The 13,259-nt window shown below is 35.8% G+C and overlaps 1 protein-coding gene across 1 annotated transcript in view; it reads left to right on the top strand.

Moving 5' to 3' along the window:
• LOC126455676 (ATP-binding cassette sub-family C member 12-like) overlaps positions 1-13,259 on the top strand; it is a 518,625-nt gene that overhangs the window by 200,120 nt on the left and 305,246 nt on the right. The window contains exons 11-13 of the mRNA XM_050091443.1: positions 1,088-1,198; positions 1,284-1,435; positions 4,609-4,702. Coding sequence (XP_049947400.1) covers positions 1,088-1,198; positions 1,284-1,435; positions 4,609-4,702 — 357 coding nt within the window. The remainder of the gene's footprint in view (positions 1-1,087; positions 1,199-1,283; positions 1,436-4,608; positions 4,703-13,259) is intronic.

Here is a 13,259-nt window from a genome sequence, read left to right as displayed (position 1 = left end):
TAAAGTTTCACTTTATACCATTCATTAGCTGTTATAGAGAAATATATTTTGTAAATGTTTCTTAATGAATGTTTTATGTACATTTTCTGATTTCTTCATTACCTTAATGATGGTATTTGACGTGTAAACTGGCAACGGCAGACAAAATGAAGGTGTGACTGCCAGCTAAAGATAATCTTTTTTTTTCCCCTGCAGTGTCATTGATGCACATGTCCTGAATTCCTAGTTAATTGATTCATATAGCTCCAAAACAAATGCCAAATGTTCAGCAATCACTAAATCAAAGCAGAATTTGTTTTGTGTCATCAATTTTGTAGAATGTTACCTATACAGGTTGCAATTCACCAATTCTCTCTTGTGAATTCTGTGAAATTGAGCCTGACATCATGTGCTCGAATCAGACCAGCAAATTCTGCTGGTTTCATTTATCATGTTTTTGATGAAGTTAACAGCTATCACTATCTTTTTAATTTTCTCTCTTCTTAATCTCTGAAAGAAGCACTGGAATTTATCAAGAATACATGCTTTACTTCTTTGCCTGGGACTCTTCATGTCAAAAGCGTTAAAAAATTGTTTTCCCTCTAATTCTGTACATCAAAATGTCAAGCATGCCCTCATAATTCAGAAATCATGTCTTACCATATATATGAAGGAATTTCTTAAGTACACAGAAATCCCCATGAATTGTTTTACTTCTACCAACACTACTGATTGTTATATGAGTTCATGTATGTTTAGGCAAAGCATGTAATATTTCTCCCTCCAGCATGAAGCAATTACAGAATGTTATTTCTACCCTATGTGCCATGTACACGTTTTATGCAAGCCTTTGTGTTTAAATGCATCTAAAATATACTTTCACTTTTACCTTTAGTTTGAAGAATGTCATATCTTATAAATTCTTTACTTAAGATTATTAGCTGTGTAGGCAGCTTGTCATCCCCATCATTTGTGTTTTGATTCCCTGATTACCTAAAAATAAAATAAACATTAGAAACATAATTAACAATGTTCCAAAGAGAGAGAGAGTGAGAGAGAGAGAGAGAGAGGTGAAAAAATATTTCACAATACAGATTTTTTATTTTAGGTCTTGGGAGCATTGTTTCTGGCATTTATTCCCTTGAAGACATCCCTTCATCACTTCTGGACAGGGATATCATACATAAAGAGTGCTGAAATATCACTTTCAAGACTGAAGGTAAGGTTCATCTTGATTATAGTTTCAAAATATTTGTCAGTTTTAATTACACTCATAAAATTTTTTATGTATTTTACTTTTGTAGGAAACTCAGCTATTGCCAACAATAATACAAAATGTTAACAGAGGCATAGATCAGCAGGTTGCTGTTTCTGTTAATAAAATATCCTGTGAGTGGCTGCCAGCGTCTGATACTTCTCACCAGAAGAATGAAAATGGAAACATTACTGCAAATTGGTACTAGAATAAGTTGAAATTTTGTCATTTATGTTGTATGTTCCCATCTTTATACCATCTGAGGGTTTGCAGTTTCACCACTGACAGTCTAACATTTTCAGCATTAATATTTATTTTGCCCCTTACATTTTTTTCTATTGCATCTAATTATTTGTAATTATACACATGAAGTCCTTCAAAGACGGAACACTGTACAATTCTAGATACTTATTCAGGGTACTTCGTAAAGAATTTGAATAGGCTTCTGTGAGTAGTTATTCACAAATCACATTATTGCCAATGATAAGCTGAGGAAACTTGGCAATAAAGAACAAATACAAAAGAAATCATTATTTCATGTTAGCAGTTGGCTACCATTCACTCAGAATATGTTTCATACATGAAAACAGTCAATGTTGAGGAATTCTGGTTATTTGTGAATTTAATTCCCACAAACTAATTTCCATAAAATTAGTTTATAATAATATAAATTGAAGTTAATTTTCAAGCAAAAAGACTAATCTGTGTTTGGTAATAAACATAGTCTTCACAAGTTTGAATAAAGACTACAGACTTAAAAAGTTAAAAACTGTGAAAAAAAACCAGATTCCTTGAATTTCCTGCAGAACATTTATTTATGTTACTTTTCATTTCATTTTGTCACACACTAACTGTTTAGCATAACAAAAATATTCTATATTAAAATGTTATAGATAGTGGGATCTGAATGAACTGCAATAGAATTTTGAGATATGCTATTGAATTTTATTAACAAAATTGCATATCTTATGGATAAAATGCACAGTTATTTCTCAACAAAGTAAATGGAGGTGTTAGCTGTAAAAGAAACATGTTTAGTGACACAGCTACGTGTAACAACATTCCCATTATAAGCCAACTACTCTGTTAACCAACTGTTTCTGTGGAATAAGACTGAAAAAAAAAAAAAAATCAAGATCTGCAGACTGCTTAAGAGATGTACACATTCAACTATACAAATTTTTGTGTGTTTGTTTGTTTACACTATATATAGTGGGTGAGTCAAAAGTCCTTGGACACCTTCATAAGCTGGAAGATTAAAGGGAAAATTGAAATGTGATGATGGGAACATAGGTTTGATGTGAGGCCACAACTTTTGGAGTGAATGTCATTCATGGCTGCCATATTGAAATCCGCCATTTTGGATTCAAGTGTCCTTTTTTTTTTTTTTTTAAATGGGAAGGGTGTGTATGGCACATCAAATAACACTCGGTTGAGCTCTGGAGTTGAGTGGTGTAATTTGTTTTTGTCTATCTTGTACAGTTTAGAGGTTATTAATGTTCAAAGTTGGGAAATTACCTTCATACCGACTGTTACAACACATGTTCTACGTGTTGTCCATCCCACGCAATGCACAACTGTAGTCACCGCAACCACTCTGACTGCACACGGAGGAGAGTGTCTCCAGCAATTTGATCACAGGCATGTTGTATGCGTTCATCCAGGTGTCTCAAATCACGGATGCTCTCAGCATACACTATCTGTTTAAGATGTCCCCATAGATAAAAATCAAGGGGCGTTAAGTCAGGGGATCTGGGTGACCACTCTACGGGACCACGGCAACCAATCCACTTCCCTGGCAGTTGTTCTTCCAACCATTCATGGACACTAATGCCGTAGTTTGGAGGGGTGCCATCGTGCTGAAAATAAGATGGGAAAATGCTGTCAGTGTTCAGTGTGGAAGGGAACCCAAGGTCCTGCAGCAGCATCAGATACTGTGGTGCAATTAAGGTGTTGTAAATGAAAAATGGCCAAAAATGGCCCAATGATGCGGGTGTCCCATATGCCACACCACACCATCACCTTTGCTGGACTACGTTCTCGAATTGGGGCAACCCAGCTCGGATTTGCGTCTCTCCAGTATCGACAATTATATTGATTAATCTCCCCGTTCAAAGTGAAATACACCTCATCACTGAACAGTATGCCCTTGGCAAACAAAGGATCCAGTTCGTTTTGTTCAGTAGCCCACAGGTAGAACTCCAACCGGTGATCAGGGCCATCCTCATTAAGTCGATGTTGCATCTGCAGCTTTTAAGGATGCCACTTATTGGTGTGCAATATCTGAACAACGGAGGACTGGCTTATTCCACACGTTAGCGCCACACGACAGGTACTTTGTTTAGGACTTTTCACAAACAAGGCAACAACCACAGTTGCAGTTTCCACATTGGTGGCAGTCCTTGGTCGCCCACTATGTGCCTTATCGTGGACAGAGCCCGTCTCCCAGAATTTGGTGATCACGTGTGTCACCGTGCTGTGCGATACCGGTTCTCTGTCTGTGTGCCGTCTGTTGTAGTCAGCTGCTATTGTTCGATAACTGTGTTCCCCGGATATAAGGATGATTTTAATCTTCTGTTCATGTGTCAGACCCATTTTAGATCACCTGGAAGAAAGAGAGACATGAGTCAGTATCAAGGTAACTTTGAACATTAGTAACTTCTAAACTATACAAGATAGACAAAAACAAATTACACCACTCAATTCCAGAGCTCAAGCAAGTGTTATTTGATGTGTCATACACCGTCCTTCCCATTTAAAAAAAATGACTTGTATCCAAAATGGCGGATTTCAAGATAGCGGCCATGAATGACATTCGCTCCAAAAGTTGTGGCCTCACATCAAACCTATGTTCACATCATCACATTTCAATTTTCCCTTTAATCTTCCAACTTATGAAGGTGTCCAAGGACTTTTGACTCCCCCTGTATTGTTCTGTGGATATTTAATCATTTTTATGTCTAAAGTTCCTTTATAAGAATGGAAAATGACCATTGTAAGCCATAATAACAATAATGTATAAATGTGCTATTAGGCTGCAATTTTTGGAGTACTATCAAGACAGAAAAAGTGCTAACTCTGTGTTATTAAATGAGGGGGAAAAAGATTGAGAAACATTATTTGTCTATGATTTTGTTTTTGAAGGGTACCACATTAAATGAATAGCCATGTGTGAAGTAAAAATGTAGTTGTCAAGTGGGCATACTACAGTATATTTTTACAGAAAAATGTACATTCGCATATTGTACACTTATCAGCTGTAAACATCATGGTAGCTTATAAACATTTTACAGTTCAGTGATATTAAAAATCATTTCAGTTGTGAATGCCACCAATTTAAAATAAAATCAGATGTACTTTTTTTAATATTTTAGGTGTTGTGGAGTACTTCGTAGTAGACATGAAGATCTAAATATGACAAGAACAAATTCATTAATTTTGGAAAACATCAGTCTTATTGCTGAAAAGGTAATTACAAATAATGTCCCTTTGAACTAATGCACCACTTTGTTGACTTTTTCATGATCAAAAATCCTTTTTTATGTAGAGTAAATGTTTTACACCTACTGTGTTCTTTTTGAAGCTAAATGTATAGTAAAATGTTGGACTTAAAATTAAATATACTCAGAGAGATTTTACAAGCTCACCATATGAGAGTGTGTATAGATAATAGACTGGGAAAAGTAATCAGCATTTTAAAGGGATGTCATAGTGATTACAAAAAGTTATGAATTTAAACATCAATATCATTCTAAACAGGAACTTGTAAAACTTATAATTATGAAGCAGAAACCAGAAACAGGGTAATGAAATAAAATAATAAAGTAGTTCCTATTGAGCTTAAGAAGAAACTCGTAGATTAGATTAATACTAGTTCCATGGATCACGAATACGATATTTCATAATGATGTGGAACAAGTCAAATTTTCCAATACATGACATAATTAAGTTAATTTAACAACATACTTAAGTTAATATAACAACTTTTTTATTTTTTTGTGTTTTTTTTATTTTTTCTTTTTATATTATTTTCTTTTTTTTCTTAATTTATATCTAAAAATTCCTCTATGGAGTAGAAGGAGTTGTCATTCAGAAATTCTTTTAATTTCTTCTTAAATACTTGTTGGTTATCTGTCAGACTTTTGATACTATTTGGTAAGTGACCAAAGACTTTAGTGCCAGTATAATTCACACCTTTCTGTGCCAAAATTAGATTTAATCTTGAATAGTGAAGATCATCCTTTCTCCTAGTATTGTAGTTATGCACACCGTTATTACTTTTGAATTGGGTTTGGTTGTTAATAACAAATTTCATAAGAGAGTAAATATACTGAGAAGCTACTGTGAATATCCCTAGATCCTTAAATAAATGCCTGCAGGATGATCTTGGGTGGACTCCAGCTATTATTCTGATTACACGCTTTTGTGCAATAAATACTTTATTCCTGAGTGATGAATTACCCCAAAATATGATGCCATATGAAAGCAATGAGTGAAAATAGGCATAGTAAGCTAATTTACTAAGATGTTTATCACCAAAATTTGCAATGACCCTTATTGCATATGTAGCTGAACTCAAACGTTTCAGCAGATCATCAATGTGTTTCTTCCAATTTAATCGCTCATCAATGGACACACCTAAAAATTTGGAATATTCTGCCTTAGCTAAATGCTTCTGATTAAGGTCTATATTTATTAATGGCGTCATACCATTCACTGTACGGAACTGTATGTACTGTGTCTTATCAAAATTCAGTTAGAGTCCATTTACAAGGAACCACTTAGTAATTTTCTGAAAGACAGTATTGATAATTTCATCAGTTAATTCTTGTTTGTCAGGTGTGATTACTATACTATACTTATCATCAGCAAAGAGAACTAACTTTGCATCTTCATGAATATAGAATGGCAAGTCATTAATATATATTAAGAACAACAAAGGACGCAAGACTGACCCTTGTGGAACCCCATTCTTGATAGTTCCCCAGTTTGAGGAATGTGCTGATCTTTGCATATTATGAGAACTACTTATTTCAACTTTCTGCACTCTTCCAGTTAGGTAAGAATTAAACCATTTGTGCACTGTCCCACTCATGCCACAATACTTGAGCTTGTCTAGCAGAATTTCATGATTTACACAATCAAAAGCCTTTGAGGGATCACAAAAAATCCCAATGGGTGGTGTTCGGTTATTCAGATCATTCAAAATTTGATTGGTGAAAGCATATTTGGCATTTTCTTTTGAAAAACCTTTCTGGAAACCAAACTGACATTTTATTAGTACTTCATTTTTACATATATGTGAAGCTACTCTTGAATACATTACTTTCTCAAAAATTTTGGATAAAGCTATTAGAAGGGAGATTGGACGATAATTGTTGACATCAGATCTATCCTCCTTTTTATGCAAAGGTTTAACAATAGCATATTTCAGTCTATCAGGGAAAATGCCCTGTTCCAGAGAGCTATTACACAGGTGGCTGAGAATCTTACTTATCTGTTGAGAACAAGCTTTTAGTATTTTGCTGGAAATGCCATCAATTCCATGTCAGTTTTTGCTTTTAAGCAAGTTTATTATTTTCTTAATTTCAGAGGGAGAAGTGGGTGAGATTTCAATTGTATGAAATTGCGTAGGTATGGTCTCTTCCATTAACAGCCTAGCATCTTCTAATGAACACCTGGATCCTACTATATCCACAACATTTAGAAAATGATTATTAAAAATATTTTCAACTTCTGACTTTTTGTTCATAAAGTTTTCATTCAATTTGATGGTAATGCTGTCTTCCTGTGCTCTTGGTTGACCTGTTTCTCTTTTAATAATATTCCGAATTGTTTTAATTTTACTATCAGAGTTGCTGATTTCAGACATGATACACATACTTCTGGATTTTTTAATAACTTTTCTTAGTATAACACAGTAGTTTTTATAATGTTTGATAGTTTCTGGGTCACTACTCTTTCTTGCTGTCAGATACATTTCCCTTTTCCGGTTACAAGATATTTTTATACCCTTAGTAAGCCATGGTTTGTTACAAGGTTTCTTACAAGTATATTTAACTATTTTCTTGGGGAAGCAGTTTTCAAATGCATTTACAAAAAGTCATGAAATAAATTATATTTCAAATTGGCATCAGGTTCACAGTACACCTCATCCCAGTCTAACTGCTGTAGGCTTTCGCTGAAATTTGCAATTGTTAAATCGTTGACTGAACGTACTACTTTGGAGGACTGTTTAGTATTGCTGAATGGAGCTATGTCATATATTGTAACTAGCTGTGCACCGTGATCAGAAAGACCATTCTCAACAGGCTGAGCATTTATCTGGTTAAACTTATGTTGGTCTATAAAGAAGTTATCTATCAGTGAGCTGCTATCCTTTACCACCCGAGTAGGAAAATCAATAACGGGTGTCAAATTGAAAGAACCGAGTAATACTTCAAGGTCATTTTTCCTATTACCCTCTTTCAGAGAATCTACATTGAAGTCCCCACAAATAATAATTTGCTTTCCCCTGTCTGACAGATAGCACAAGGAGTCCAAATTTTTCAGAAATAGATGAAAATTTCCTGATGGGGACCTATATTCAGTTACAATTATGAATGTGCCATTATTTAATTTAAGCTCACAGGCACATGCTTCTGTATGTTTCTCTACACAAAACTTTTTTGTTTCTATACTTTTTGCACAATGATAACTTTTGACATATATGGCAACTCCTCCTTTCTCCATATTTTGTCTCATTACATGTGCAGAGAGCTTATATCCACTTACATTTACCTTATCCATATTAGTAACAATGTGATGCTCAGAGAATCACAAGTTGCCCCCCCCCCCCCCCCCCATACTTGATTAAGATAATTCTATTCTCCAAGGACTTTCAAATCAGAGCTCATGTTGGCTGGAACTGGTGACAAATGCTTGTGTTTGGTACATCCAATACATATGCTATTTCAGTCATATCACTGCAGACTACTAACAGTTACCATCATAACTTGCCAACAAGCATATCCTGTGTTTGCTCTATTGTCTTCTCAGTTCTTGTACTCACTTTTATTTATCTTCAACTCCTACACTACTGTCTGAACAGTACAGCAGAAATACCAATTTTCAACAATTTAAAATACTCTGGACAACTAAATATACTCCAACATTCTCTAAATTGTTTTATGTATCAGGAACCCCACTGCGAAAAAATCTTCTGCCAAATATCAGAGAAATAAAGCCAAGAAACAGCAAATGGTCCACCTTCTATTACAACTGATTTCATTTTTATACGCTTGCCTGCAGTTCATTCTGATGAAACCCCCTTCCACCAACCAATTCTGCCTCCCCGTTTGCTCTATTTAAATTCTCTTCTTTCATAACAGCCATTTTCACTGTCCTTTCCATCATCACCTCTTCATTATCACTTCTGCTTCAAATAAGACAAAACACAGCTTTGAATATACTAGACTAACCAATATATCATTCTCACAGCCCTTTATTATTATTGTTATTCTAATATTAGCAGTAGTAGTGTTAGTTATTATTAGCACCTTTATTAATGTGAATTATTATTACTAGAAAGTTTTGATGTAGTTTGTTGTGTTATGTTCCTAGTTATATGTAAGAGATGGTCTCAAGGTTCTAATCAAGTTAGGTTAAATAAGCAATAACTAAAATAAATAATAGCAGGCTTCCTTATGTATGAACATGTGATTGCCATAAATGTCTGGTTTCATGCATCCTTTTACATAGAATGACAAAGTACTTTCTTTCCTACATATTTCATGTCAAAGATTCTGCCCCCCCCCCCCCCCACTCTCTCTCTCTCTCTCTCTCTCTCTCTCTCTCTCTCTCTGTTTCTGTTCTACTCCTCTACCTCCCCCCTCATTCCTTCACCCCTTTTCTCCACCCCTTTCTCTCTCTCCGGCACATGGTCTCTCTCTCTCTCTATCTATCTATCTGTCTCTCCCCTCCCCTCCCCTCCCCTCTTTATTTCCCCCCTCTTTCTCTCCCCCCTCTTTCTCTCCCCCCTCTTTCCCTCCCCCCTTCACCCCTCCTCTCTCTCTCTCTCTCTCTCTCTCTCTCTCTCTCTCTCTCTCTCTCTCTCTCTCTCTGTGGCACATGGTGAGAGAGAAAGAGAGAGAGACAGAGAGAGAGAGAAAGAGAGAGAGCAATTGTATTTTCCTTTGGTTTTAGCATTACTTAAAGTGTGAAGCTAAAATGATGGAAATAGAATATTCATTGATGAAAGTCAGTTTGTGCTACAGGGAATGATACTATATACCATGAGAGGAAAAAAGTAAGTATTATGGATAGAAGAGTTAAAAATTATTCATTTTTGTACTCCTTATTGGAGTACTGTAATACTCATTAGATAGTGTTGTTGCTTCATAATTTAATTTCACCTTAGCTTACCTGTTAATAACAGGGAAAAAGATCTTACTTCCTTATTCTATTGTATCTAGATCATGAATTATAAAACAAGATATTTACTATTATACTTATGACAGATAAATAATTTATGATTCATTAATTATTTTGTAAAGGAAATTGTGCTGATCAGTATCAGTAGTAGAATCATCCAATCATAGCATCCTATTTTTGAACCATTAGTTCCATAACTAATGATTGTACAGAACAGTTCAGTTGAAATAAATCAGTACTTTACGAAAAAATAATTTGTGACCGTTGTAGATTGTTTCCACTAAATATCGACCTATAGTTTTCAAGTTGAATACTGATGACTGATGTGATTCTATCCACATATAAACTAAATTATCTTTTTAGTGTATGTGACAGTTTGGAAAACAACAAACAATAATATTTTTTATAGTTTCTTTGGCTATTTTTGTATGTCCATTGCTTTCATTATTACCAGCAACCTTTGACTCACTGACCTGAATTTTGCTTGTGCACTAATACAGGCAGCTGGTCATATTTGATGGTGTGGTAATTCTTCACAACTGTGACAACTGAGACATCACCAAGACAGATAAAACAAATAAAACAATAAATAAACAAGTGAAATTCTTGTAATTACATAACCCATATTTAAAATAATTACATCTTTTCTTTGACAAATTACTAAGAACATTTCCTAACTCATGCACTGACTCTGTAATGAAGATACCAAGTAAAAACAAATTTGGTCTCTGCAAAAAACACACACTGCTGCTTATACCTAATGAACAAACCATTAGCATGTGGATTATCAGACCAACTGTGTGACTGGACTGAAGAGTTTATAGCGAACAGAATACAGCATGTCATTTCGAATGGAGCAGAAGTCTGCAGATGTAAATGTAACTTCAGGTGTGCCCTAGGAAAGCGTTGTAGGACCATCATTTTTCACAATATATACCGACAACCTTGTAGATAACATCGGAAGTTCCATGAGGCTTTTCACTGATGATGTTATTATATACAGATAGATCATGATGCTGCAAAATTGAAGTGGAAAAGAAGATCTGCAAATGATTGATGATTGGTGCAGCGAATGGTAACTGACTGTCAGTGTAAATGAATGTAATGTATTGCAAATTCATTTACAGAAAGACACTTTCTTCTATGATTATACAACTGCTGAAAAATCACTGGAAGCCCTTATTTCCATAAAATATCTACAAGTAGATGTATACAGTGATCTGAAGTGGAACAGCCACATAAAATTAACTGCAAGTAAGGCAGATGATAGACTGAGATTCACTAGGGGAAAGCTCAGGAACTGTAGTCTATTTATAAAGGAAGTAGATTACAAAACACCCATTCAACCAATACTTAAATCTTGCTTGTCAGTATGGAATCTATATGAGATAGGACTGATGGAGGAAATAGGGAAGATCTAAAAAAAGGGTTCAAATGGCTCTGAGCACTATTGGATTTAACATCTGAGGTCATCAGTCCCCTAGAACTTAGAACTACTTAAACCTAACTAACCTAAGGACATCACACACATCCATGCCCGAGGCAGGATTCGAACCTGCGACTGTAGCGGTTGCGCACTTCCAGGCTGTAGCACCTAGAACCGCTTGGCTACCACAGCTGGTGGAAGATCTAAAGAAGAACAGCATGTTTGTTACAGGTTCACTTAGTAAGGGCAGAATAATTATGGAGATGCTCAGCCAACTCTAGTGACAGATGCTGCAAGAGAGTCATCCTGTGTCGCAGTATGATGTACTGTTAAAGTTCTGAGAGTGTATGTTCTTAGAAGAGTCACCCAGTACATTGCTTCCTCCTCTGTATATCTCACAAAAGGACCATCAAGATAAAATAAGAGATTTGAGCCTACACAGAGGGGTACCAGCAATTGTCCTTCCCATGAACCATATACAACTCGAACAGCAGGAAAAGGGGAAAGTGGCACTGGTACACAAGTACCTACCATCACACACCTTAAGGTGGCTTGTGGAGTACAGATGTAGATATAGAAGAGCCTCCCCTTTCACACCTTTCAATCAGGAGAACAGTGTGGATTAAAAACTATCCATTATTCTGAATTGATAACTGTTTTTGCATTATTAATTTTGCTGGTCATTTGTTCTTGTTTGAAATGTCATATGTGAGTCTTTGTAAGTTCAAGACTTCAACTCTTTAACAATTTGTACTCCCATTGACACCCCCGCCCCCCCCCCCCCCCCCCCCCCCCCTCCAAGAACTGCAGACCTTGCCAAAGTGGGGTGGCTTGCCTGACTCAATGATAGAGAAAGCCACATCAGAGGTGCAATCACAATGGAGAAGTACATATGGAGATGCCAGACTAATATGTAGTACCTGAAGAGAGACAACAGACTTCTCAATAGTTGCAGGGTCAACAGTCTCAATGACTGACTGATCTGGTCTCATAGCATTAGCCAACATGACCTTGCTGTGCTTGGGCTATGAACTGCTAAAAGTGTGGGAAAACTACGGCTGTTATTTTTCCCAAGGGCATGCAGTTCTACTACTTGGTTAAATGATGATGACATCCTCTTGGAGAAGACATTGCAGAGGTAAAATAGTGTAACATTCAGATCTTGAGCAGGTACTACACAGGACAATATTGTCATCAGGAAAAGAAAAACTGTCGTTCCATGGGTCAGACCATGGAATGTTACATTCCTTAATCAAGTAGGTAGGTTAGGGAATTTAAAAAGAGGAATGGATATGTTGAAGTCAAATTACTGATGGTTAGGAACTAGAAATATTGCATCAATTTTTTGTTTGTAAATTATTAAACACACAAATTTAAAAGGTTGTCGAACTACATAAGTGAAGATAAACAAAGCATTAGTCCTTTGAAATTGACTGCAAAAAAGTGCTGATTGGGAACTTTTTGAGTGGAATGTTTTCTTTTGGAAAACTTCGAGAGTTTTTTACCACAAAATGGTCTTTGTTTTCTTTGTTTGGCTGTATTTACGCTTCCAAGAAATGACTGTTCTATTGAAAAGCAGCATCTTTTTCACTGAATGCATCTCTTATTGAAGGTGTTTTTCAACATTCTTTGTCTTTTCTTGCCCAATCACGTGATTATGAAATCTGCAGAATATTAATTTCAACCTTTCATGACCGTTTATAGCCATTGTGACGATTGCCTGACAATACTACAGATAGAACTGTACATGCACTTATCATAGAAGTAGAACTGAAAGTAATTCTATTAGAACAACAAGGGGAAGAATATCAGTTTAGTCAGAAAAATATGTCAGATTTTTTTTCCAGTCACTATAGCTAATGTGAGCACAGTATAGTGGCAGCTGGATGTGAGTGTAAACAAACTAGAATTTTGACCACCAGGGTATAGAGGAGTGGTACAGGGAAGCAAGCTACACCTTCCTCTCACAGGGCAGTCAGCCTATGCCCCCATTCTGCGAAGGCAGAACTGACACACTGTCACAGGGATCACCAATTTCTTCTGGTTGTAAGAGTCATACTTGAAATACATGATGGAACCATGATTAGTTGCTTCACTCATTTCAGAATAGGAAAATAAAACAATGAACAACGCACAACAGAAGGTAATCTGGAATGACTACCACACAGTTGCTTGATGACATTGGTA

The sequence above is a fragment of the Schistocerca serialis genome, chromosome 2, assembly GCF_023864345.2.
Source record: "Schistocerca serialis cubense isolate TAMUIC-IGC-003099 chromosome 2, iqSchSeri2.2, whole genome shotgun sequence".
NCBI classification, from domain to species: Eukaryota; Metazoa; Arthropoda; class Insecta; order Orthoptera; family Acrididae; genus Schistocerca; species Schistocerca serialis.
The sequence above is the reverse complement of the archived record's forward strand: the minus strand, read 5'-3'. Positions and strand labels throughout refer to the sequence as shown.